Genomic DNA, 24,478 nt, shown 5'->3' on the forward strand with positions numbered 1-24,478 from the left:
TTTTAAATTTTTATTACAACAACAAAAAAGGAAATTGTATCAAGCCGAGATTAGACATTCACTTGAAACAACAACATCAATAATGCTTTGAGAACCGTTTACAACGATGAATGTCATTCATGTCGGAAAATTAAAGATATTTGAAAGGGGAGCGAACTCGTATTACAAGGGAAAATAACACGCCATTATAGTGTAATGATTATGTTGTTTCGGTTGAAAACAATTAGCCAAATTATTTACAGCAATAATAAAAATTGATACAAATAATAACACAAAGAACACGTTGTTTATAAATTGGGGGAGTTCATTAATATTTGACGTCACGCATTAATGACAAAGGGGGTTGAATAGCGAGATGTGTCACAAGTCACAATGTAGCAAGACAATCACACTATACCCATGTGGTCAGGGTATGGCTTATTGGCTTAGAACGAGACTGATATCATTTTAGAACAGCCGATTGAGTAGACAGATTTGACTTTTGACCTTTTGTAAAAACAGGGGAGACAATGCGGACCATGTCTCGGTAATTTAAAAACAATACTAAGTCGATGGCAACACCACGTGACTAAGACAGACCAACCAGCGATAGCCTAGGTAGCTATGTATTTATTGATAACAATGTAAGTAGCTATATATTCATTAACAATGGTAGGAGTACCTAAACACACCATTTCTTATCAGGGAATTTGGTGTCGCTCTTTAGAGAAAACAAACTAATCTCATTTAATTTTCAAATGTTATGTTCAAAATAGTATTTCACTAAAATAATAATGTCTTATTACTTTTAAGACCAAGCAAATATAATTAGCAATCAAGCAACATAAATAGAATACACAGAGTCGTATCTCAGTTCATCTCGTCTACAACTAGCGAGCACCAAAGCAAAAACAAAAATAAGACGCATCTGCCATCTTTCTCTTAAGCTCTCCGTCATTCTTGAATTTTAAAACATAATTTGATTATGTACAAACATTTTATTTTTATTTTTTTAAACAACAGTTCTGAATGATAAATTTGGTGTCTGGCTCTTATATTATCTCCCCTCCCCTTCTTCACCCCCACCCCCTCTACCCCAACCTCTTACTTCTGCATACATGTCAAGCAAACAGACGCATCAGTGGACAGAGAGTAAGAATAAAAGATTAAATTGTCAAAGCCAGTATATAATATACAATCTACAAGCGCCAATGTAAACATTCTGTATTTGAAACGTAGATAAATTGAAAGAGGTAAAATCTATAAAATAGTGTCCATTGTTTGGAGCTTTTATTTTCACGCTACAGCATTAATTATCAAGGTCATTGCGTTTTTGTCTTGACAATTGTGATTCGTCTTCAAGATCTGTACGTTTTTGTCTCGATAGTTGTGATTGGTCCTCAATATCTGTACGTTTTTGTCTTGACAATTGTGATTGGTCTTCAATATCTGTACGTTTTTGTCTCGACAATTGTGATTGGTCTTCAAAATCTGTACGTTTTTGTCTCGACAATTGTGATTCGTCCTCAAAATCTGTACGTTTTTGTCTTGACAATTGTGATTCGTCCTCAAAATCTGTACGTTTTTGTCTCGACAATTGTGATTGGTCGTCAAAATCTGCACGTTTCTGCCTCGAGAGCTCTGACTCCTCTTCCAGCGCTTGGCGTCTATGACGCATCAACGCTGACTCGATCTCAAAACTCAGCCGGTCTCTGATGGACGGGTTGTCTCTGTCCACGTCAACCCTCTTCTGACGTGACAGCCCTCTGGCCGCGTCGGGCTGCTCCTGTTGAGTGAGTTCGATACCAGTATCGATTCTCTTTTTCCTGGACAGGCCAGGCTCCGCTTGACCATCCTCCTGTTGTTGTCTAGGCACTTCCGCTTCCGCCTCGTTGAACACTGGGATTGCTAGTGATAAAACCACCTGCAAAAAAAAATTTACAAAAGAAAAAAATTATAACTTATTTTTTTTTAAAAATAATTGATTATTTTGCTATTAACAAAAGTTTTTTTTTTTTTTAAATCAGAGTATAAACTGCTTAGGGATCATACTTTTTGAAACTGCATTTGTCTTAGAAATAAAAAGTAATGTGCCTTTTCTAGAGCGCTCACTTCTTTTAGTATTATTTGTTTAAATTAATTATTCATGCGAAAACTTAAAAAAATATTTTAATGAAATTTTGAGCTCTTAAATACAAATTATAAACTCTCGTGTAATAAATAAAGATAATTAGAATTACTAATTAATTATATAAATCGTAATGTAAGATGCATTATTCATTGATTGAGAGACCAAATCTACATACGGTTTAAATTAATGCCTTTTTTTTAAGTTGATATTTTATTTTTTTTAAATAAAATCGATAGCTGGTTTAAATAAACCGGGAGTGATCTCCCCTAAACTTTCTCGAATATTCTTATATAAAATAACAGGGAATGGGAACTCGGGCTATAGACATGATTTTTAATCCATTTTAAATACTTAAAGTTTTAAAAATAGAATAAAATCTCGTAGACAAATTAATTGCACACCAAGTGAACGCGAAATAAAAAAGCGCATAATAGTGCGCAATATTATTATTACTTTTAAAATTTACATTAGTTTTTTGAGAAATCGGAAGTAGCGTAAAGTACTACTTCCAGTCAACGGAAATGACTCAAAATTTAATAGAAGGTAGAGAATTAGATCTTTTACTTACGTATGAAATTTCATTTATCTATCTGAAATAGTACTCAAGTTATAGGCTTTTGAAAAATTCAAAGTAGGAAAAGTACCACTTCCGGTTATCGGAAATCGCTCAAAAGTTGATACGGATCTACGATTTTGATTAAATACTTATATATGAAATTTCATCAACCTAGCTGTAACGGTACTCAAGTTATCGTGTTTACACACGGGGACACACACACACAGACACACACACACACAGACACACAGACATACGGACAAGATTGCAAAATTATGTTTTTCCGTATCAGTGAGATGCAAAACGTCGAGATTTGCAAAAATCTCGATTTTTTTTTTTGCACGATTACAAGACTTTCTCTATACTTCGTATATACGAGAAAGTAAAAAGGTAATTCTGATTAGCTGTCTCTAATCGGCATATTTTTGTAGAAAACATACATTTTTAAAAATATTGTAAATAACAATTAAGTTCCAATCACATTTTAAAACTGTGTGAGGTGTCCACGAGTTGGTTTTTAAAACATGGGAGGGTCTGAGCCAGGGGTCGCTTTTACACGTGAGGGGGTGGTTCGAATTATTGTGACAATGTGTGACGAGTGGGGTGGGGGGGGGGGGGGTTCGTTAAATACACCATTGTTAACTGTATTACAAATCAATGAATCGTTCAATACACTTAATCCTGCCTCAGTTCAGTTAATGTTTTAGAAACAAACACTATGCTTTAAAAAAAAAATTAAAAATAAAAAATTATGGGAGGGTTGATTGAATGGTGACGTGATTTATGAGGGGGGGGGGGGGCTAACTTTTTTGTGGTGGTGAAAGAAAAGGCGAAAGACAGTAACTAAAAATTAAATAACCTAACGACTAAATTATAAAGATTACTTTTTAATGCATTTTTAGCTTGTAAATTGTACATATTTACAGTAAGGTCGACGTAGAAGTGCCAACTAGCACAGTGTACTCTACGAACCAAATCGTTAATGGTTGAGAAGCTTCTAGCAGGTACGGCGTGTTATGCTAAAATATACGAACATCTCCGCTGTATATTTCTGTACGCATCCTACTCACATGTGACCACACATCAACTCACAATCAACGGTCCACAAAACAACACACTAACTTACAATCAACGGCCCACCAGACCACACACTCACAATCCACGGCCCACAAGACCACACATCAACTCACAATCAACGGCCCACAAAACCACACACTCACAATCCACGGCCCACAAGACCACACATCAACTCACAACCAACGGCCCACAAGGCCACACATCAACTCACAATCAACGGCCCACAAGATCACACACTCACAATCAATGGCCCACAAAACAACACACTAACTCACAATCAACGGCCCAAATATCACAAATCCACTCACAATCAACGGCCCACAAGACCACACATCAACTCACAATAAGACCACACACCCACAATCAAAAGTCCATATGACAATCACATAACAATTACCCGATAATCATAATCGTTATATCATAAGGCAATACATGCATTTCTTCCCGATTATGTATTCGATTCTAAAAAGATTTATAACCCCGCTAAAACTGATGAACGACGCTGTCAGATAACCGGATATCCGTCCCTATTTCAATAAAAAAATCGATACTGCAGTATCGACTACCAACTAGAAGAGATAATACGCTCTTTAGCAGGGGAATAGGTCAAAGTTCACACAAACATTTCCAGGCACTCACAAAAACACACATTTTGAAACTGCTGTTAGAAATTTAGGTTATGTGATGTGTTGTCAATCTGTAGTAAGATATAATGGTATGTGATTTATTGTAAAGCTATAGTAAGATATAATGTTATGTGATTTATTGTAAAGCTGTAGTAAGATATAATGTTATGTGATGTGTTGTCAAGTTGTAGTAAGATATAATGTTATGTGATTTGTTGTACAGCTGTAGTAAGATATAATGGTACGTGATTTATTGTAAAGCTGTAGTAAGATATAATGTTATGTGATGTGTTGTCAAACTGTAGTAAGATATAATGTTATGTGATGTGTTGTAGAGCTGTAGTAAGATATAATGGTATGTGATTTATTGTAAAGCTATAGTAAGATATAATGTTATGTGATTTATTGTAAAGCTGTAGTAAGATATAATGGTATGTGATTTGTTGTAGAGCTGTAGTAAGATATAATGGTATGTGATTTATTGTAAAGCTGTAGTAAGATATAATGGTATGTGATTTATTGTAAAGCTGTAGTAAGATATAATGGTATGTGATTTATTGTAAAGCTGTAGTAAGATATAATGGTATGTGATTTATTGTAAAGCTGTAGTAAGATATAATGGTATGTGATTTATTGTAAAGCTGTAGTAAGATATAATGGTATGTGATTTATTGTAAAGCTGTAGTAAGATATAATGGTATGTGATTTATTGTAAAGCTGTAGTAAGATATAATGGTATGTGATTTATTGTAAAGCTGTAGTAAGATATAATGGTATGTGATTTATTGTAAAGCTGTAGTAAGATATAATGGTATGTGATTTATTGTAAAGCTGTAGTAAGATATAATGGTATGTGATTTATTGTAAAGCTGTAGTAAGATATAATGGTATGTGATTTATTGTAAAGCTGTAGTAAGATATAATGGTATGTGATTTGTTGTAAAGCTGTAGTAAGATATAATGGTATGTGATTTGTTGTAGAGCTGTAGTAAGATATAATGGTATGTGATTTATTGTAAAGCTGTAGTAAGATATCATGGTATGTGATTTATTGTAAAGCTGTAGTAAGATATAATGGTATGTGATTTATTGTAAAGCTGTAGTAAGATATAATGGTATGTGATTTATTGTAAAGCTGTAGTAAGATATAATGGTATGTGATTTATTGTAAAGCTGTAGTAAGATATAATGGTATGTGATTTATTGTAAAGCTGTAGTAAGATATAATGGTATGTGATTTATTGTAAAGCTGTAGTAAGATATAATGGTATGTGATTTGTTGTAAAGCTGTAGTAAGATATAATGGTATGTGATTTGTTGTAGAGCTGGGAAAGTAATGGCGGCTGGGCATAGTGTTGACCACAACAGTCTTTCATATGCCGAGATTTCTGAAACAGGTGAACTCTACTTCATCGAAAAGGTGTATAAAAACGATGCCCGTCCTTGCCCCCCCCCCCTCCACACACACACGCCCTCCTCGTAATCCGCCCCCCCCCCCACCCCACACCCCTCGTCACTAAATTTTAACAAAAAATAAAATCGTAATAAGTCGTTCCTTAAATCATTCATAATAACGACAATTTATATGGTTATTTTCTTATTTTCACAATTTTGTTTTTTAAAAACGTATAGTTATAAACGTTTATACTTGTTGTTTTTTACGGTCAAATGCTATTATTTTAAATTACAACAACTTACCAACGATGCATTGAATAACTTACCAATGATATGTTGAACAGCACAAAGACATTTCCCCATCTAGCCATAGCCCAGCAGTCTCGGGGTAATTACTAGATCTAAAGCAGCTTGTGATGAACACTGAAACAAAGGAAGTTAGATAAGGACGACTGACTGTTTACAGCTAGCTATCACGTGGTTAGTCATGTGACTAGTGCGCAGTTAAAAATAACCTTACTCACTGGATCATCCGTCGGTGTCATTTTGAGTTAATTAATAAATCGATCGTTGTCAGTATGGACGTACCACATTGTGTAATTCAGAAAGTTAGACAATACGTAACTATACAGGATTATTAATTATGTTTACTTTTATTAATTAGTTTTTTTAAACTAATGTTTATTTTAATGTATCAAGCATATTAATGAGAAATAATAATTAGTTATAAAAAAGGTAATTAGTCTCAAGTGTCGCTCATTAGAAATATTTTCAATGTAAACTTAATGTAAACGCCACGTATTCATTGGCGCATTTTTTTAAAAAATTGAGTGTTTGCTTAGTTTTTATTTGCATAATTACCGTTGCTAATTTGTGTAATATAATTATTGTTGAACTGCGCTGGTCCGAATTACGTTATTTCGCGAACCGCATTACATAACAATACACACACACAACATAGAACGATTTATAAACACCAAACTCAGCTTAAAGCACGTGAAAAACTTTGAGACAGTTCAGAATTGATTGAAACACAAACTATCAGCTAGCATATACTGTAAGCTGCCGAATGCTGTAAGTGTATTATACTTGCGTGCAGCTCTACGCTGTTTAAGCTGTAAGCTGTGGTATGCTGTTCACTGATTTAAGCAGTATGCTGCTGAATGCTGTATGATCTAGGCTACCGAAAGCTGTTCTATGCTTGTACACTGCTAAATGCAATAAACAGATGTATGCTGTATGTTATAAAGCTGTTGAATGTTGTATACTGTACGCTGCTTTATAATGTCTGGTGATGTTTGCTGTAAGCTGCTGTTTGCTGTAAGCTGCTGTTTGCTGTAAGCTGCTGTTTGCTGTAAGCTGCTGTTTGCTGTACGCTGCTGTTTGCTGTAAGCTGCTGTTTGCTGTAAGCTGCTGTTTGCTGTACGCTGCTGTTTGCTGTAAGCTGCTGTTTGCTGTAAGCTGCTGTAAGCTGCTGTTTTCTGTAAGCTGCTGTTTGCTGTAAGCTGCTGTTTGCTGTAAGCTGCTGTTTGTTGTACGCTGCTTTATACTGTAAGCTGCTGGTTGTTGTATGCTGTATTATGATGCATGCTGCTATATATCGTAAGCTGCTGTTTGCTGTAAGCTGCTATTTGCTGTACGCTGCTGTAAGCTGCTGTTTGCTATAAGCCACAGCATGTTGTACGACTGACGGAGTTGATAGCCCAGACAGCTGTTGTCCAGGTGTCAGCTCACAGCGTCACGCACCAGCGCGCGCGGACAACAGCTGACGGTGGATGACGTCACCTCATTGTCTACCCGACCTGGAACTCACATCCTGGTTGGCGCGTCCAGGGGGGTGGGGACGACGAAAGGTCATGGTTATGGCCGGGGGGATGGAACTAGGAAAGGTGATGGTGGAGTGGAGGAGTTGATATGGGGAAAGATGACGTGACCTCATTGTTTACCGACCTGAAACTCACATCCTGGTCGGCGCGTCAAATATGGTAGTAGCGGGGGGGGGGGGGGGGGGGAGTAGGAATGGTTATGGCGGGTGTGGAGTGGGGGTAGGAGTTTATACGATGAAAGGTTGCCCAATATCTCCTGGTTATAGAGGCGGGTAAGGGTGGTTTTTGGGACGCTGACATTGATGGTCTATGGGGTTGTTACCTATGGGTTCGTGTCAGTGGTCTATGGAGTTGTGACCTATGGGTTTGTGTCAGTGGTCTATGGAGTTGTGACCTATGGGTTTGTGTCAGTAGTCTATGGGGTTGTGATGTTAGTGGTATGCGACATTGTGAACTATGTCGTCTATTGACCTCGGTGACTTCTGGCATTGTGACCTAAGTTGTCTCATGGACTGAGAAATCGGTTATCTATGGGGCCGTAACAGTGGTCTAGGCCCATGGGGATGTGACCTCGGTGACCTACGACATTGTGACCTTTGTGACCTAAGGGTCTGTGACCTCGATGCCTGGCGAGATGGTGTTGTTTGTGATCTAGTGAGATCCAAGCTTTAATCAACTCGAACTTAGCACGCTCTAGCAACCGATTTAGATATCAAAAACCTGTCATATATTTCAGATGCCCCTAGCATACCTCTGTTTCTTAAACAACACGCAGTTGTTGTTTTTTTTACCTATGATATGAGGTTGTGTTATAACACAGCTTCAATTATTGGTGGGAGTGGTGGATGGGTAAAAGTAAAGTTTCCCTTTCAAACTTGACGGTCTATGGGGCAAGTGAAGTAGAGTTCACTTGTTTCTGTGACCTCGGCATATGAAGAGATAGTGTGGTCAGCACTATGCCTGGCCGCCTTTACTTTCCCTAACGTGAGTTATTTACCCATCAGAGATGGAGTGAACGAGTAGGAGAGTTTAAAAGGTAGAAAATGCTGGATAGAAATCTATATATATAAAGCAAAGTGGTCAGGTGCCCGAAAGGGCACTTCCCGGCGCCGCAGGCGCGTCAAATTTGGCACGATGGTGCCTTGGGGCGATAGAACACGAGGGACGGTGACGGTTGGCCGAAAAGTCGACGGAGAGGGGGTCAAAACTGACCTCGACTGACCGGCGCCTTATATGGGCTATATTACGAAAAAAAATTTCCTCCGACGACCCCACTTGAAATTTTGTGAGGTGGTAGGAGAACACCTTGGGGTGTCACAAAAAACTCGCCATGTCCGGGAAAAATCGGGAATTGGGTCAAAACTGACCAGTCGTATTTCCCTATATAATCTTTGTATTTTATGGGAAAAACAGAGGGTCATTTCAAAACGGATTTTAGGGCACTTACCCTGTTTACATCTGGCTAATTTTTGGCATGTTTATAGGTAAATGGCTTGACCGTAGGGCAGACCTGTCGGTCTTACTCAAAGCCCTCGATGAGGGCTAAAAAGTGACCGCGAGTGAAATTCTCTTTATATGAGCTCTATTACGAAAAAAAATTTCCTCCGACGACCCCCCTTGATATTTTGTGAGGTGGTAGGAGAACACCTTGGGGTGTCACAAAAAACTCGCCATGTCCGGGAAAAATCGGGAAATGGGTCAAAACTGACCAGTCGTATTTCCCTATATAATCTTTGTATTTTATGGGAAAAACAGAGGGTCATTTCAAAACGGATTTTAGGGCACTTACCCTGTTTACATCTGGCTAATTTTTGGCATGTTTATAGGTAAATGGCTTGACCGTAGGGCAGACCTGTCGGTCTTACTCAAAGCCCTCGACGAGGGCTAAAAAGTGACCGCGAGTGAAATTCTCTTTATATGAGCTCTATTACGAAAAAAAATTTCCTCCGACGACCCCCCTTGATATTTTAAGAGGTGGTAGGAGAACGCCTTGGGGTGTCACAAAAAACTCGGCATATCTGGGAAAACTTCGTAAAGGGGTCAAAACTGACCAGTTGTATTTCCCTATATAATCTTTGTATTTTATGGGAAAAACAGAGGGTCATTTCAACGCAGACTTTAGGGTACTTAAGCTCAGTATATCTGGCTAATTTTTTGCATGCTCCTAGGTCAATGGCTTGACCTTTAGGGAAAACTGTCGGTTACACTCAAAGCCCTCGAAGAGGGCTAAAAAGTGACCGCGAGTGAAATTCTCTTTATATGAGCTCTATTACGAAAAAAAATTTCCTCCGACGACCCCCCTTGATATTTTGTGAGGTGGTAGAAGAACACCTAGGAGTGTCACAAAAAACTCGGCATATCTGGGAATACTTCGTAAAGCGGTCAAAACTGACCAGTTGTATTTCCCTATATAATCTATGTATTTTATGGGAAAAACAGAGGGTCATTTCAACGCAGACTTTAGGGTACTTAAGCTCAGTATATCTGGCTAATTTTTTGCATGCTCCTAGGTCAATGGATTGACCTTTAGGGAAAACTGTCGGTTACACTCAAAGCCCTCGACGAGGGCTAAAAAGTGACCGCGAGTGAAATTCTCTTTATATGAGCTCTATTACGAAAAAAAATTTCCTCCGACGACCCCCCTTGATATTTTGTGAGGTGGTAGAAGAACACCTAGGGGTTTCATAAAAAACTCGGCAATTCTGGGAAAACTTCGTAAAGCGGTCAAAACTGACCAGTTGTATTTCCCTATATAATCTTTGTATTTTATGGGAAAAACAGAGGGTCATTTCAACGCAGACTTTAGGGTACTTAAGCTCAGTATATTTGGCTAATTTTTTGCATACTCTTAGGCCAATGGCTTGACCTTTAGGGAAAACTGTCGGTTACACTCAAAGCCCTCGACGAGGGCTAAAAAGTGACCGCGAGTGAAATTCTCTTTATATGAGCTCTATTACGAAAAAAAATTTCCTCCGACGACCCCCCTTGATATTTTGTGAGGTGGTAGAAGAGCACCTAGGGGTGTCACAAAAAACTCGGCATATCTGGGAAAACTTCGTAAAGCGGTCAAAACTGACCAGTTGTATTTCTCTATATAATCTTTGTATTTTATGGGAAAAACAGAGGGTCATTTCAACGCAGACTTTAGGATACTTAAGCTCAGTATATCTGGCTAATTTTTTGCATGCTCCTAGGTCAATGGCTTGACCTTTAGGGAAAACTGTCGGTTACACTCAAAGCCCTCGACGAGGGCTAAAAAGTTACCGCGAGTGAAATTCTCTTTATATGAGCTCTATTACGAAAAAAAATTTCCTCCGACGACCCCCCTTGATATTTTGTGAGGTAATAGAAGAACACCTAGGGGTGTCACAAAAAACTCGGCATATCTGGGAAAACTTCGTAAAGCGGTCAAAACTGACCATTTGTATTTCCCTATATAATCTTTGTATTTTATGGGAAAAACAGAGGGTCATTTCAACGCAGACTTTAGGATACTTAAGCTCAGTATATCTGGCTAATTTTTTGCATGCTCCTAGGTCAATGGCTTGACCTTTAGGGAAAACTGTCGGTTACACTCAAAGCCCTCGACGAGGGCTAAAAAGTGACCGCGAGTGAAATTCTCTTTATATGAGCTTTATTACGAAAAAAAATTTCCTCCGACGACCCCCCTTGATATTTTGTGAGGTAATAGAAGAACACCTAGGGGTGTCACAAAAAACTCGGCATATCTGGGAAAACTTCGTAAAGCGGTCAAAACTGACCAGTTGTATTTCCCTATATAATCTTTGTATTTTATGGGAAAAACAGAGGGTCATTTCAACGCAGAATTTAGGGTACTTAAGCTCAGTATATCTGGCTAATTTTTTGCATGCTCCTAGGTCAATGGCTTGACCTTTAGGGAAAACTGTCGGTTACACTCAAAGCCCTCGACGAGGGCTAAAAAGTGACCGCAAGTTAAATTCTCTTTATATGAGCTCTATTACGAAAAAAAATTTCCTCCGACGACCCCCCTTGATATTTTGTGAGGTGGTAGAAGAACACCTAGGGGTGTCACAAAAAACTCGGCATATCTGGGAAAACTTCGTAAAGCGGTCAAAACTGACCAGTTGTATTTCCCTATATAATCTATGTATTTTATGGGAAAAACAGGGAAATTTTAACACAATTTTTAGGTTACTTAATGTCTTTACATCATGCTAAGTTTTTGCATACACTAATATAGATGACTAGGCCGTATGGAAAAACTGTTGGTCAGACTCAAAGCCCTCGACGAGGGCTAAAAGATGATCTTGAGTGAAATTCTCCTTATATGAGATATATATATAAATAAATTGACGAACGATCCCCTTAATATTATGTGACGTCGTAGACCGACCATGGAGGGTAACAAAAAAACTTTAATCCCGTCGGAAACAGCCATTATAGTCGTTAAATATGTTCATATAACGTAATTTCTTATATAAGCAAACAATATAAGTAAACAATGACATACGTCATACGTTCAGTTTTCAAGGGAGGTAACGTTTTTGAAATATTTTTTTTTCAAATAATTGTATACTATTTTAAACAGAAACAGAAAATGACGAAGTATAGCATTTGTTTTAGTACAAAATTGAGTTGTTAATTAAGTTAAGTAACCTAATAAATTAAATTAATTAATTTCAAAAGGCAGTGTAATATAAACTATGAAATATACTGTTCATGAAACCTGTGTAGTTCTAATTCCATTTTAGTTATACATTGCGTACTTTCCAGAAATTCTCCTAGAACTGAATGTAAATGACGAACAAAAACATTATTTTCTAAAATTAGCATTACTGTTTAAATTAAACTTATTAAAGCACTCCACACCTAATCCATCGCTAAATAATTAACTATTCAAATTCTCAAATGTTTTTTAAAAACCTAAGCGAAGCTAGGCAGTATGCCTAGTCTATATATATAAAGCAAAGTGGTCGGGTGCCCGATAGGGCACTTCCCGGCGCCGCAGGCGCGTCAAATTTGGCACGATGGTGCCTTGGGGCGATAGAACACGAGGGCCGGTGACGGTTTGCCGAAAAGTCTACGGAGAGGGGGTCAAAACTGACCTCGACTGACCGGCGCCTTATATGGGCTATATTACGAAAAAAAAATTCCTCCGACGACCCCCCCTTGATATTTTGTGAGGTGGTAGGAGAACGCCTAGGGGTGTCACAAAAAACTCGGCATATCTGGGAAAACTTCGTAAAGGGGTCAAAACTGACCAGTTGTATTTCCCTATATAATCTTTGTATTTTATGGGAAAAACAGAGGGTCATTTCAACGCAGGCTTTAGAGTACTTAAACGCAGTACATCTGGCTAATTTTTTGCATGCATATAGGGAAATGGCTTGACCTTTAGGGAAACTGTCGGTTTCACTCAAAGCCATCGACGAGGGCTAAAAAGTGACCGCGAGTGAAATTCTCTTTATATGAGCTCTATTACGAAAAAAAATTTCCTCCGACGACCCCCCTTGATATTTTGTGAGGTGGTAGGAGAACACCTAGGGGTGTCACAAAAAACTCGGCATATCTGGGAAAACTTCGTAAAGGGGTCAAAACTGACCAGTTGTATTTCCCTATATAATCTTTGTATTTTATGGGAAAAACAGAGGGTCATTTCAACGCAGACTTTAGAGTACTTAAACGCAGTATATCTGGCTAATTTTTGGCATGCATATAGGGAAATGGCTTGACCTTTAGGAAAAACTGTCGGTTTCACCCAAAGCCCTCGACGAGGGCTAAAAAGTGACCGCGAGTGAAATTTTCTTTATATGAGCTCTATTACGAAAAAAAATTTCCTCCGACGACCCCCCTTGATATTTTGTGAGGTGGTAGGAGAACACCTAGGGGTGTTACAAAAAACGCGGCATATCTGGGAAAACTTCGTAAAGGGGTCAAAACTGACCAGTTGTATTTCCCTATATAATCTTTGTATTTTATGGGAAAAACAGAGGGTCATTTCAACGCAGACTCTAGAGTACTTAAACGCAGTATATCTGGCTAATTTTTTGCATGCATATAGGGAAATGGCTTGACCTTTAGGGAAAACTGTCGGTTTTACTCAAAGCCCTCGACGAGGGCTAAAAATTGACCGCGAGTGAAATCTTCTTAATATGAGCTCTATTACGAAAAAAAATTTCCTCCGACGACCCCCCTTGATATTTTGTGAGGTGGTAGGAGAACACCTAGGGGTGTCACAAAAAACTCGGCATATCTGGGAAAACTTCGTAAAGGGGTCAAAACTGACCAGTTGTATTTCCCTATATAATCTTTGTATTTTATGGGAAAAACAGAGGGTCATTTCAACGCAGACTTTAGGGTACTTAAGCTCAGTATATCTGGCTAATTTTTTGCATGCTCTTAGGTCAATGGCTTGACCTTTAGGGAAAACTGTCGGTTACACTCAAAGCCCTCGACGAGGGCTAAAAAGTGACCGCGAGTGAAATTCTCTTTATATGAGCTCTATTACGAAAAAAAAAATTCCTCCGACGACCCCCCTTGAAATTTTGTGAGGTGGTAGGAGAACACATTGGGGTGTCACAAAAAACTCGGCATATCTGGGAAAACTTCGTAAAGGGGTCAAAACTGACCAGTCGTATTTCCCTATATAATCTTTGTATTTTATGGGAAAAACAGAGGGTCATTTCAACGCAGACTTTAGGATACTTAAGCTCAGTATATCTGGCTAATTTTTTGCATACTCTTAGGTCAATGGCTTGACCTTTAGGGAAAACTGTCGGTTACACTCAAAGCCCTCGACGAGGGCTAAAAAGTGACCACGAGTGAAATTCTCTTTATATGAGCTCTATTACGAAAAAAAAATTCCTCCGACGACCCCCCTTGAAATTTTGTGAGGTGGTAGGAGAACACATTGGGGTGTCACAAAAAACTCGGCATATCTGGGAAAACTTCGTAAAGGGGTCAAAACTGACCAGTCGTATTTCCCTATATAATCTTTGTATTTTATGGGAAAAACAGAGGGTCATTTCAACGCAGACTTTAGGGTACTTAAGCTCAGTATATCTGGCTAATTTTTTGCATGCTCCTAGGTCAATGGCTTGACCTTTAGGGAAAACTGTCGGTTACACTCAAAGCCCTCGACGAGGGCTAAAAAGTGACCGCGAGTGAAATTCTCTTCATATGAGCTTTATTACGAAAAAAAAATTCCTCCGACGACCCCCCTTGAAATTTTGTGAGGTGGTAGGAGAACACCTTGGGGTGTCACAAAAAACTGGGCATATCTGGGAAAACTTCGTAAAGGGGTCAAAACTGACCAGTTGTATTTCCCTATATAATCGTTGTATTTTATGGGAAAAACAGAGGTTCATTTCAACGCAGACTTTAGGATACTTAAGCTCAGTATATCTGGCTAATTTTTTGCATGCTCCTAGGTCAATGGCTTGACCTTTAGGGAAAACTGTCGGTTACACTCAAAGCCCTCGACGAGGGCTAAAAAGTGACCGCGAGTGAAATTCTCTTTATATGAGCTCTATTACGAAAAAAAATTTCCTCCGACGACCCCCCTTGATATTTTGTAAGGTGGTAGAAGAACACCTAGGGGTGTCACAAAAAACTCGGCATATCTGGGAAAACTTCGTAAAGGGGTCAAAACTGACCAGTTGTATTTCCCTATATAATCTTTGTATTTTATGGGAAAAACAGAGGGTCATTTCAACGCAGACTTTAGGATACTTAAGCTCAGTATATCTGACTAATGTTTTGCATACTCTTAGGTGAATGGCTTGACCTTTAGGGAAAACTGTCGGTTACACTCAAAGCCCTCGACGAGGGCTAAAAAGTGACCGCGAGTGAAATTCTCTTTATATGAGCTCTATTACGAAAAAAAAATTCCTCCGACGACCCCCCTTGAAATTTTGTGAGGTGGTAGGAGAACACCTTGGGGTGTCACAAAAAACTCGGCATATCTGGGAAAACTTCTTAAAGGGGTCAAAACTGACCAGTTGTATTTCCCAATATAATCTTTGTATTTTATGGGAAAAACAGAGGGTCATTTCAACGCAGACTTTAGGGTACTTAAACTCAGTATATCTGGCTAATTTTTTGCATGCTCCTAGGTCAGTGGCTTGGCCTTTAGGGAAAACTGTCGGTTACACTCAAAGCCCTCGACGAGGGCTAAAAAGTGACCGCGAGTGAAATTCTCTTTATATGAGCTCTATTATGAAAAAAAATTTCCTCCGACGACCCCCCATGATATTTTGTGAGGTGGTAGAAGAACACCTTGGGGTGTCACAAAAAACTCGGCATATCTGGGAAAACTTCGTAAAGCGGTCAAAACTGACCAGTCGTATTTCCCTATATAATCTTTGTATTTTATGGGAAAAACAGGGAAATTTTAACATAATTTTTAGGTTACTTAACGTCTGTACATCATGTTAAGTTTTTGCATACAATACTATAGATGACTAGGCCGTATGGAAAAACTGTTGGTCAGACTCAAAGCCCTCGACGAGGGCTAAAAGATGATCTTGAGTGAAATTCTCCTTATATGAGATATACATAAATAAATTGACGAACGATCCCATTAATAGTATGTGACGTCGTAGACCGACCCTGGAGGGTAACAAAAAAAACTTTATTCCCGTCGGAAACAGCCATTATAGTCTTTAAATATGTTCATATACCGTAATTTCTTATATAAGCATAGCAACTGTTTGTAAAAAAAAATGTAAACAAAGACATACGTCATACGTTCAGTTTTCAAGGGAGGTAACGTTTTTAAAATTATTATTTTCCAAATAATTGTATACTATTTTAAACAGAAACAGAAAATGACGATATAGCATTTGTTTTGGTACAAAATTAAGTTGTTAATTCAGTTACGTATCCTAATTAAATTAATTAATTAATTTCAAAAGGCATTGTAACATAAATTATGACATATACTGTTCATGGAACCTGTGTAGTTCTAATTCCATTTTAGTTATACATTGGGCACTTTCCAAAAATTCTCTAAGAACGGAATTGAAACAACAAACAACATTTTTTCTAAAGTAAGCATTACTGTTTTAATTTAAGCACTCCACACCCAATCCATCGCTAAATAATTAAGTATTCAAATCCTCAAATGGTTTTTAAAAACCTAAGCGAAGCTAGGCAGTATGCCTAGTCTATATATATAAAGCAAAGTTGTCGGGTGCCCGATAGGGCACTTCCCGGCGCCGTAGGCGCGTCAAATTCGGCACGATGGTGCCTTGGGGCGATAGAACACGAGGGCCGGTGACGGTTGGCCGAAAAGTCTACGGACAGGGGGTCAAAACTGACCTCGACTGACCGGCGCCTTATATGGGCTATATTACGAAAAAAAAATTCCTCCGACGACCCCCCTTGATATTTTGTGAGGTGGTAGGAGAACGCCTTGGGGTGTCACAAAAAACTCGCCATGTCCGGGAAAAATCGGGAAATGGGTCAAAACTGACCAGTCGTATTTCCCTATATAATCTTTGTATTTTATGGGGAAAACAGAGGGTCATTTCAAAACGGATTTTATGGCACTTACCCTCTTTTCATCTGGCTCAGTTTTGGCATGCTTATATGTAAATGGCTTGACCTTTAGGGAAAACTGTCGGTTACACTCAAAGCCCTCGACGAGGGCTAAAAAGTGACCGCGAGTGAAATTCTCTTTATATGAGCTCTATTACGAAAAAAAAATTCCTCCGACGACCCCCCTTGAAATTTTGTGAGGTGGTAGGAGAACACCTTGGGGTGTCACAAAAAAACTCGCCATGTCCGGGAAAAATCGGGAAATGGGTCAAAACTGACCAGTTGTATTTCCCTATATAATCTTTGTATTTTATGGGAAAAACAGAGGGTCATTTCAAAACGGATTTTAGGGCACTTATCCTTTTTACATCTGGCTAATTTTTGGCATGTTTATAGGTAAATGGCTTGGTCTTAGGGCAGACCTGTCAGTTTTACTCAAAGCCCTCGACGAGGGCTAAAAAGTGACCGCGAGTGGAATTCTCTTTATATGAGCTCTATTACGAAAAAAATTTTCCTCCGACGACCCCCCTTGATATTTTGTGAGGTGGTAGAAGAACACCTAGGGGTGTCACAAAAAACTCGGCATATCTGGGAAAACTTCGTAAAGCGGTCAAAACTGACCAGTTGTATTTCCCTATATAATGTTTGTATTTTATGGGAAAAACAGAGGGTCATTTCAACGCAGACTTTAGGGTACTTAAGCTCAGTATATTTGGCTAATTTTTTGCATACTCTTAGGTCAATGGCTTGACCTTTAGGGAAAACTGTCGGTTACACTCAAAGCCCTCGACGAGGGCTAAAAAGTGACCGCGAGTGAAATTCTCTTTATATGAGCTCTATTACGAAAAAAAAATTCCTCCGACGACCCCCCTTGATATTTTGTGAGGTGATAGAAGAAGACCTAGGGGTGTCACAAAAAACTCGGCATATCTGGGAAAACTTCGTAAAGCGGTCAAAACTGACCAGTTGTATTTCCCTATATAATCTTTGTATTTTATGGGAAAAACAGAGGGTCATTTCAACGCAGACTTTAGGGTACTTAAGCTCAGTATATCTGGCTAATTTTTTGCATGCTCCTAAGTCAATGGCTTGACCTTTAGGGAAAACTGTCGGTTACACTCAAAGCCCTCGACGAGGGCTAAAAAGTGACCGCGAGTGAAATTCTCTTTATATGAGCTCTATTACGAAAATAAATTTCCTCCGACGACCCCCCTTGATATTTTGTGAGGTGGTAGAAGAACACCTAGGGGTGTCACAAAAAACTCGGCATATCTGGGAAAACTTCGTAAAGCGGTCAAAACTGACCAGTTGTATTTCCCTATATAATGTTTGTATTTTATGGGAAAAACAGAGGGTCATTTCATCGCAGACTTTAGGGTACTTAAGCTCAGTATATTTGGCTAATTTTTTGCATACTCTTAGGTCAATGGCTTGACCTTTAGGGAAAACTGTCGGTTACAATCAAAGCCCTCGACGAGGGCTAAAAGGTGACCGCGAGTGAAATTCTCTTTATATGAGCTCTATAACGAAAAAAAATGTCCTCCGACGACCCCCCTTGATATTTTGTGAGGTGGTAGAAGAACACCTAGGGGTGTCACAAAAAACTCGGCATATCTGGGAAAACTTCGTAAAGCGGTCAAAACTGACCAGTTGTATTTCCCTATATAATCTTTGTATTTTATGGGGAAAACAGAGGGTCAATTCAACGCAGACTTTAGGGTACTTAATCTCAGTATATCTAGCTAATTTTTTGCATGTTACTAGGACAATGGCTTGACCTTTAGGGAAAACTGTCGTTTACACTCAAAGCTCTCGACGAGGGCTAAAAAGTGACCGCGAGTGAAATTCTCTTTATATGAGCTCTATTACGAAAAAAAATTTCCTCCGACGACCCCCCATGATATTTTGTGAGGTGGTAGAAGAACACCTAGGGGTGTCACAAAAAACTCGGCATATCTGGGAAAACTTCGTAAAGCGGTCAAAACTGACCAGTTGTATTTCCCTATATAATCTTTGTATTTTATGGGGAAAACAGAGGGTCATTTCAACGCAGACTTTAGGGTACTTAATCTCAGTATATCTGGCTAATTTTTTGCATGTTCCTAGGACAATGGCTTGACCTTTAGGGAAAACTGTCGGTTACACTCAAAGCCCTCGACGAGGGCTAAAAAGTGACCGCGAGTGAAATTCTCTTTATATGAGCTCTATTACGAAAAAAAATTTCCTCCGACGACCCCCCTTGATATTTTGTGAGGTGGTAGAAGAACACCTAGGGGTGTCACAAAAAACTCGGCATATCTGGGAAAACTTCGTAAAGCGGTCAAAACTGACCAGTTGTATTTCCCTATATAATCTTTGTATTTTATGGGGAAAACAGAGGGTCATTTCAACGCAGACTTTAGGGTACTTAAGCTCAGTATATCTGGCTAATTTTTTGCATGCTCTTAGGTCAATGGCTTGACTTTTAGGGAAAACTGTCGTTTACACTCAAAGCCCTCGACGAGGGCTAAAAAGTGACCGCGAGTGAAATTCTCTTTCTATGAGCTCTATTACGAAAAAAAATTTCCTCCGACGACCCCCCATGATATTTTGTGAGGTGGTAGAAGAACACCTAGGGGTGTCACAAAAAACTCGGCATATCTAGGAAAACTTCGTAAAGCGGTCAAAACTGACCAGTTGTATTTTCCTATATAATCTTTGTATTTTATGGGAAAAACAGAGGGTCATTTCAACGCAGACTTTAGGGTACTTAAACTCAGTATATCTAGCTAATTTTTTGCATGCTCCTAAGGTCAATGGGTTGACCTTTAGGGAAAACTGTCGGTTACACTCAAAGCCCTCGACGAGGGCTAAAAAGTGACCGCGAGTGAAATTCTCTTTATATGAGCTCTATTACGAAAAAAAATTTCCGACGACGACCCCCCTTGATATTTTGTGAGGTGGTAGAAGAACACCTAGGGGTGTCACAAAAAACTCGGCATATCTGGGAAAACTTCTTAAAGCGGTCAAAACTGACCAGTTGTATTTCCCTATATAATCTTTGTATTTTATGGGAAAAACAGATGGTCATTTCAACGCAGACTTTAGGGTACTTAAACTCAGTATATCTAGCTAATTTTTTGCATGCTCCTAGGTCAATGGGTTGACCTTTAGGGAAAACTGTCGGTTACACTCAACTCCCTCGACGAGGGCAAAAAAGTGACCGCGAGTGAAATTCTCTTTATATGAGCTCTATTACGAAAAAAAATTTCCTCCGACGACCCCCCTTGATATTTTGTGAGGTGGTAGAAGAACACCTAGGGGTGTCACAAAAAACTCGGCATATCTAGGAAAACTTCGTAAAGCGGTCAAAACTGACCAGTTGTATTTTCCTATATAATCTTTGTATTTTATGGGAAAAACAGAGGGTCATTTCAACGCAGACTTTAGGGTACTTAAACTCAGTATATCTAGCTAATTTTTTGCATGCTCCTAAGGTCAATGGGTTGACCTTTAGGGAAAACTGTCGGTTACACTCAAAGCCCTCGACGAGGGCTAAAAAGTGACCGCGAGTGAAATTCTCTTTATATGAGCTCTATTACGAAAAAAAATTTCCGACGACGACCCCCCTTGATATTTTGTGAGGTGGTAGAAGAACACCTAGGGGTGTCACAAAAAACTCGGCATATCTGGGAAAACTTCGTAAAGCGGTCAAAACTGACCAGTTGTATTTCCCTATATAATCTTTGTATTTTATGGGGAAAACTTGGTAACTTCTACGCAAATTTTAGGGTACTTACTCTTTGTATAACTTGCTAATGTTTTGCATACACCTCTATAGATAGATGGGCCGTATGGAAAACCTGTTGGTCAGCATTAAAGCCCTCGAAGAGGGCTAAAAATGACTGCGATTGAATCTCTCATTATACGAAATTTGGTCAATTGGTCTATGAGCAGGGGAGGTAACTTTTTAATGTAACAATTTTTTAATATTTTGTATACTCTTTTTAAGAAAAAACAAAAATCATAAAGTATAGCATTGTTTTAAATGGATATTGTGTTATAAATTAAGTTTTGTATTGTATTGAAATTGTAAAATTAATTGCAAAAGTAATTTAATATAATATTTGATTGATAATTTTTATGAAAGCCCTTTCAGTTCTAATAACCTTGCGAGTAATAAGTTGCGAATATTCTATCAATTTATAAGTACTAAAAAAGTACCCCACTGTATAGATTTAGGCCCTAAGCATTTAACATAACAGCCAATCGCCTATTAATTAATCATTCAATTTCTCACCTTTTTTGAAAACCTAAGCGAAGCTAGGCAGTATGCCTAGTCTATATATATAAAGCAAAGTGGTCAAGTGCCCGATAGGGCACTTCCCGGCGCCGCAGGCGCGTCAAATTTGGCACGATGGTGCCTTCGGGCGATAGAACACGAAGGCCGGTGACGGTTGGCCGAAAAGTCTACGGAAAAGGGGTCAAAACTGACCTCGACTGACCGGCGCCTTATATGGGCTATATTACGAAAAAAAATTTCCTCCGACGACCCCCCTTGAAATTTTGTGTGGTGGTAGGAGAACGCCTTGGGGTGTCACAAAAAACTCGCCATGTCCGGGAAAAATCTGGAAATGGGTCAAAACTGACCAGTCGTATTTCCCTATATAATCTTTGTATTTTATGGGAAAAACAGAGGGTATTTTCAAAATGGATTTTAGGGCACTTACCGTCTTTACATCTGGCTAATTTTTGGCATGTTTATAGGTAAATGGCTTGGCCGTAGGGCAGACCTGTCAGTTTTACTCAAAGCCATCGACGAGGGCTAAAAGGTGACCGCGAGTGAAATTCTCTTTATGTGAGCTGTATTACGAAAAAATTTTTCCTCCGACGACCCCCCTTGAAATTTTGTGAGGTGGTAGGAGAACGCTTTGCGGTGTCACAAAAAACTCGCCATGTCCGGGAAAAATCGGGAAATGGGTCAAAACTGACCAGTCGTATTTCCCTATATAATCTTTGTATTTTATGGGAAAAACATAGGGTCATTTCAAAACGGATTTAAGGGCACTTACCGTCTTTACATCTGGCTAATTTTTGGCATGTTTATAGGTAAATGGCTTGGCCGTAGGACAGACCTGTCTGTTTCACTCAAAACCCTCGACGAGGGCTAAAAAGTGACCGCGAGTGAAATTCTCTTTATATGAGCTCTATTACGAAAAAAAATTTCCTCCGACGACCCCCCTTGAAATTTTGTGAGGTGGTAGAAGAACGCCTAGGGGTGTCACAAAAAACTCGGCATATCTGGGAAAACTTCGTAAAGGGGTCAAAACTGACCAGTTGTATTTCCCTATATAATCTTTGTATTTTATGGGAAAAACAGAGGGTCTTTTCAACGCAGACTTTAGGGAACTTAAACTCAGTATATCTGGCTAATTTTTTGCATACTCTTAGGTAAATGGTTTGACCTTTAGGGAAAACTGTCGGTTTCAATCAAAGCCCTCGACGAGGGCTAAAACGTGACCGCGAGTGAAATTCTCTTTATATGAGCTCTATTACGAAAAAAAATTTCCTCCGACGACCCCCCTTGAAATTTTGTGAGGGGGTAGAAGAACGCCTTGGGGTGTCACAAAAAACTCGGCATATCTGGGAAAACTTCGTAAAGGGGTCAAAACTGACCAGTTGTATTTCCCTATATAATCTTTGTATTTTATGGGAAAAACAGAGGGTTATTTGAAAACGGCTTTTAGGGCATTTACCCTCTTTACATCTGGCTAATTTTTTGCATACTCTTAGGTAAATGGCTTGACCTTTAGGGAAAACTGTCGGTTTGACTCAAAGCTCTCGACGAGGGCTAAAAAGTGACCGCGAGTGAAATTCTCTTTATATGAGCTCTATTACGAAAAATTTTTTCCTCCGACGACCCCCCTTGAAATTTTGTGAGGTGGTAGGAGAACGCCTTGGGGTGTCACAAAAAACTCGGCATATCTGGGAAAACTTCGTAAAGGGGTCAAAACTGACCAGTTGTATTTCCCTATATAATCTTTGTATTTTATCGGAAAAACAGTGTAATTTCAACACAATTTTTACGTTACTTAACCTCTGTACATCATGCTAATGTTTTGCATACACTTCTATAGATGACTAGGCCGTATGGAAAAACTGTTGGTCAGACTCAAAGCCCTCGACCAGTGCTAAAAGATGACCGCGAGTGAAATACTCCTTATATGAGATATATATAAATAAATTGACGATCGATCCCCTTAATATTATTTGAGGTCGTAGACCGACCCTGGAGGGTAACAAAAAAACTTTTTCCAGTCGGAAAAAGCCATTGTAGTCATTGAATGTGTTTATATATCGTATTTTCTTATATAAGAATAGTAACTTTGTTTAAAAAAAAGTAAACACAGACATAATTCATTCGGTTAATTTTCAAGGGAGGTAACCTTTTTAAATAATTATTTTTCAAATAATTATATACTATTTTAAACAGAAACAGAAAATGACAAAGTATAGCATTTGTTTTAGAAAAAAAATAAGTTGTTAATTAAACTACGTATCATAATTAAATAAAAAATTAATTTTAAAAGTCAATGTAATATAAATTATGAGATATACTGTTCATGGAACCTCTGTAGTTCTATTTCCATTTAAGTTATAAATTGCGTACTTTCGAATATTTTCTCTGACAGCGGATGTTTAAAGACATACAACATCTTCTCTAAAATTAGCATTACTGTTTAGATTCAAGCACTCCACGCCTCATCCATCACCAAATAATTAGTATTCAAATTATCAAATGTTTTTCAAAACCTAAGCGAAGCTAGGCAGTATGCCTAGTATACATATAAGTAGTGAAGTACGGGTACTGGAAAGTTGATTAGTATTGACGATAGGAGTAGGGGTTGTAGAATTACAAGGTGGGAGCGGGATGAGAACCGTACTTGATAACAGCATTCGATAGGTAAAAATTAGATTTTTTTAGAGGAAAAACGCTGTCAGTTTTGGAATTAGTAGAAGTTAAAATTTAATGTATCTTGCAGCACCACTTGATGAGATGGTGTTTTATCACCATAAATTACCACACATGGTGTCACATGACATGATGAATCCACTGGTGACTCCAGTAGGAAAGGGGAGGGGGTGGGGGTATGGGGTTGGGGTGAAATGATTGGCAAATTGGGAGTGCATTTTATAACGAGTTACTGCGTAGGTAGTGAGTAAGCAAGTCAAGTTACCATTTCAGACAAAACAATCTTAAGGGCAAATTTCAACTATTTCTCGACCTCGGAATTTGAAGGAATAGCGTTGCAAGCACAATACTTAGCCGTCTTTACTCACCCATACAAGAGTCAGATACCCTTCAGATTTGACTCAGAGACCTACA

At 38.7% G+C, this 24,478-nt stretch overlaps 1 protein-coding gene across 1 annotated transcript; it reads right to left on the bottom strand.

Moving 5' to 3' along the window:
* Window positions 1–6,164, bottom strand: LOC131932929 (aspartic and glutamic acid-rich protein-like). Its single transcript, XM_059289823.1, has 2 exons — window positions 6,091–6,164; window positions 1–1,903 (listed from the first exon to the last, which is right to left on the bottom strand). The coding sequence occupies exons 1-2, from the start codon at window positions 6,133–6,135 to the stop codon at window positions 1,289–1,291; spliced, it is 660 nt and encodes a 219-aa protein (XP_059145806.1). The 5' UTR covers window positions 6,136–6,164; the 3' UTR covers window positions 1–1,288.
* Between the last annotated feature and the right edge of the window lie 18,314 nt (window positions 6,165–24,478).

Source organism: Physella acuta, unplaced genomic scaffold (genome assembly GCF_028476545.2).
Source record: "Physella acuta isolate Inbredline_101_S28 unplaced genomic scaffold, ASM2847654v3 ptg002321l, whole genome shotgun sequence".
NCBI classification, from domain to species: Eukaryota; Metazoa; Mollusca; class Gastropoda; family Physidae; genus Physella; species Physella acuta.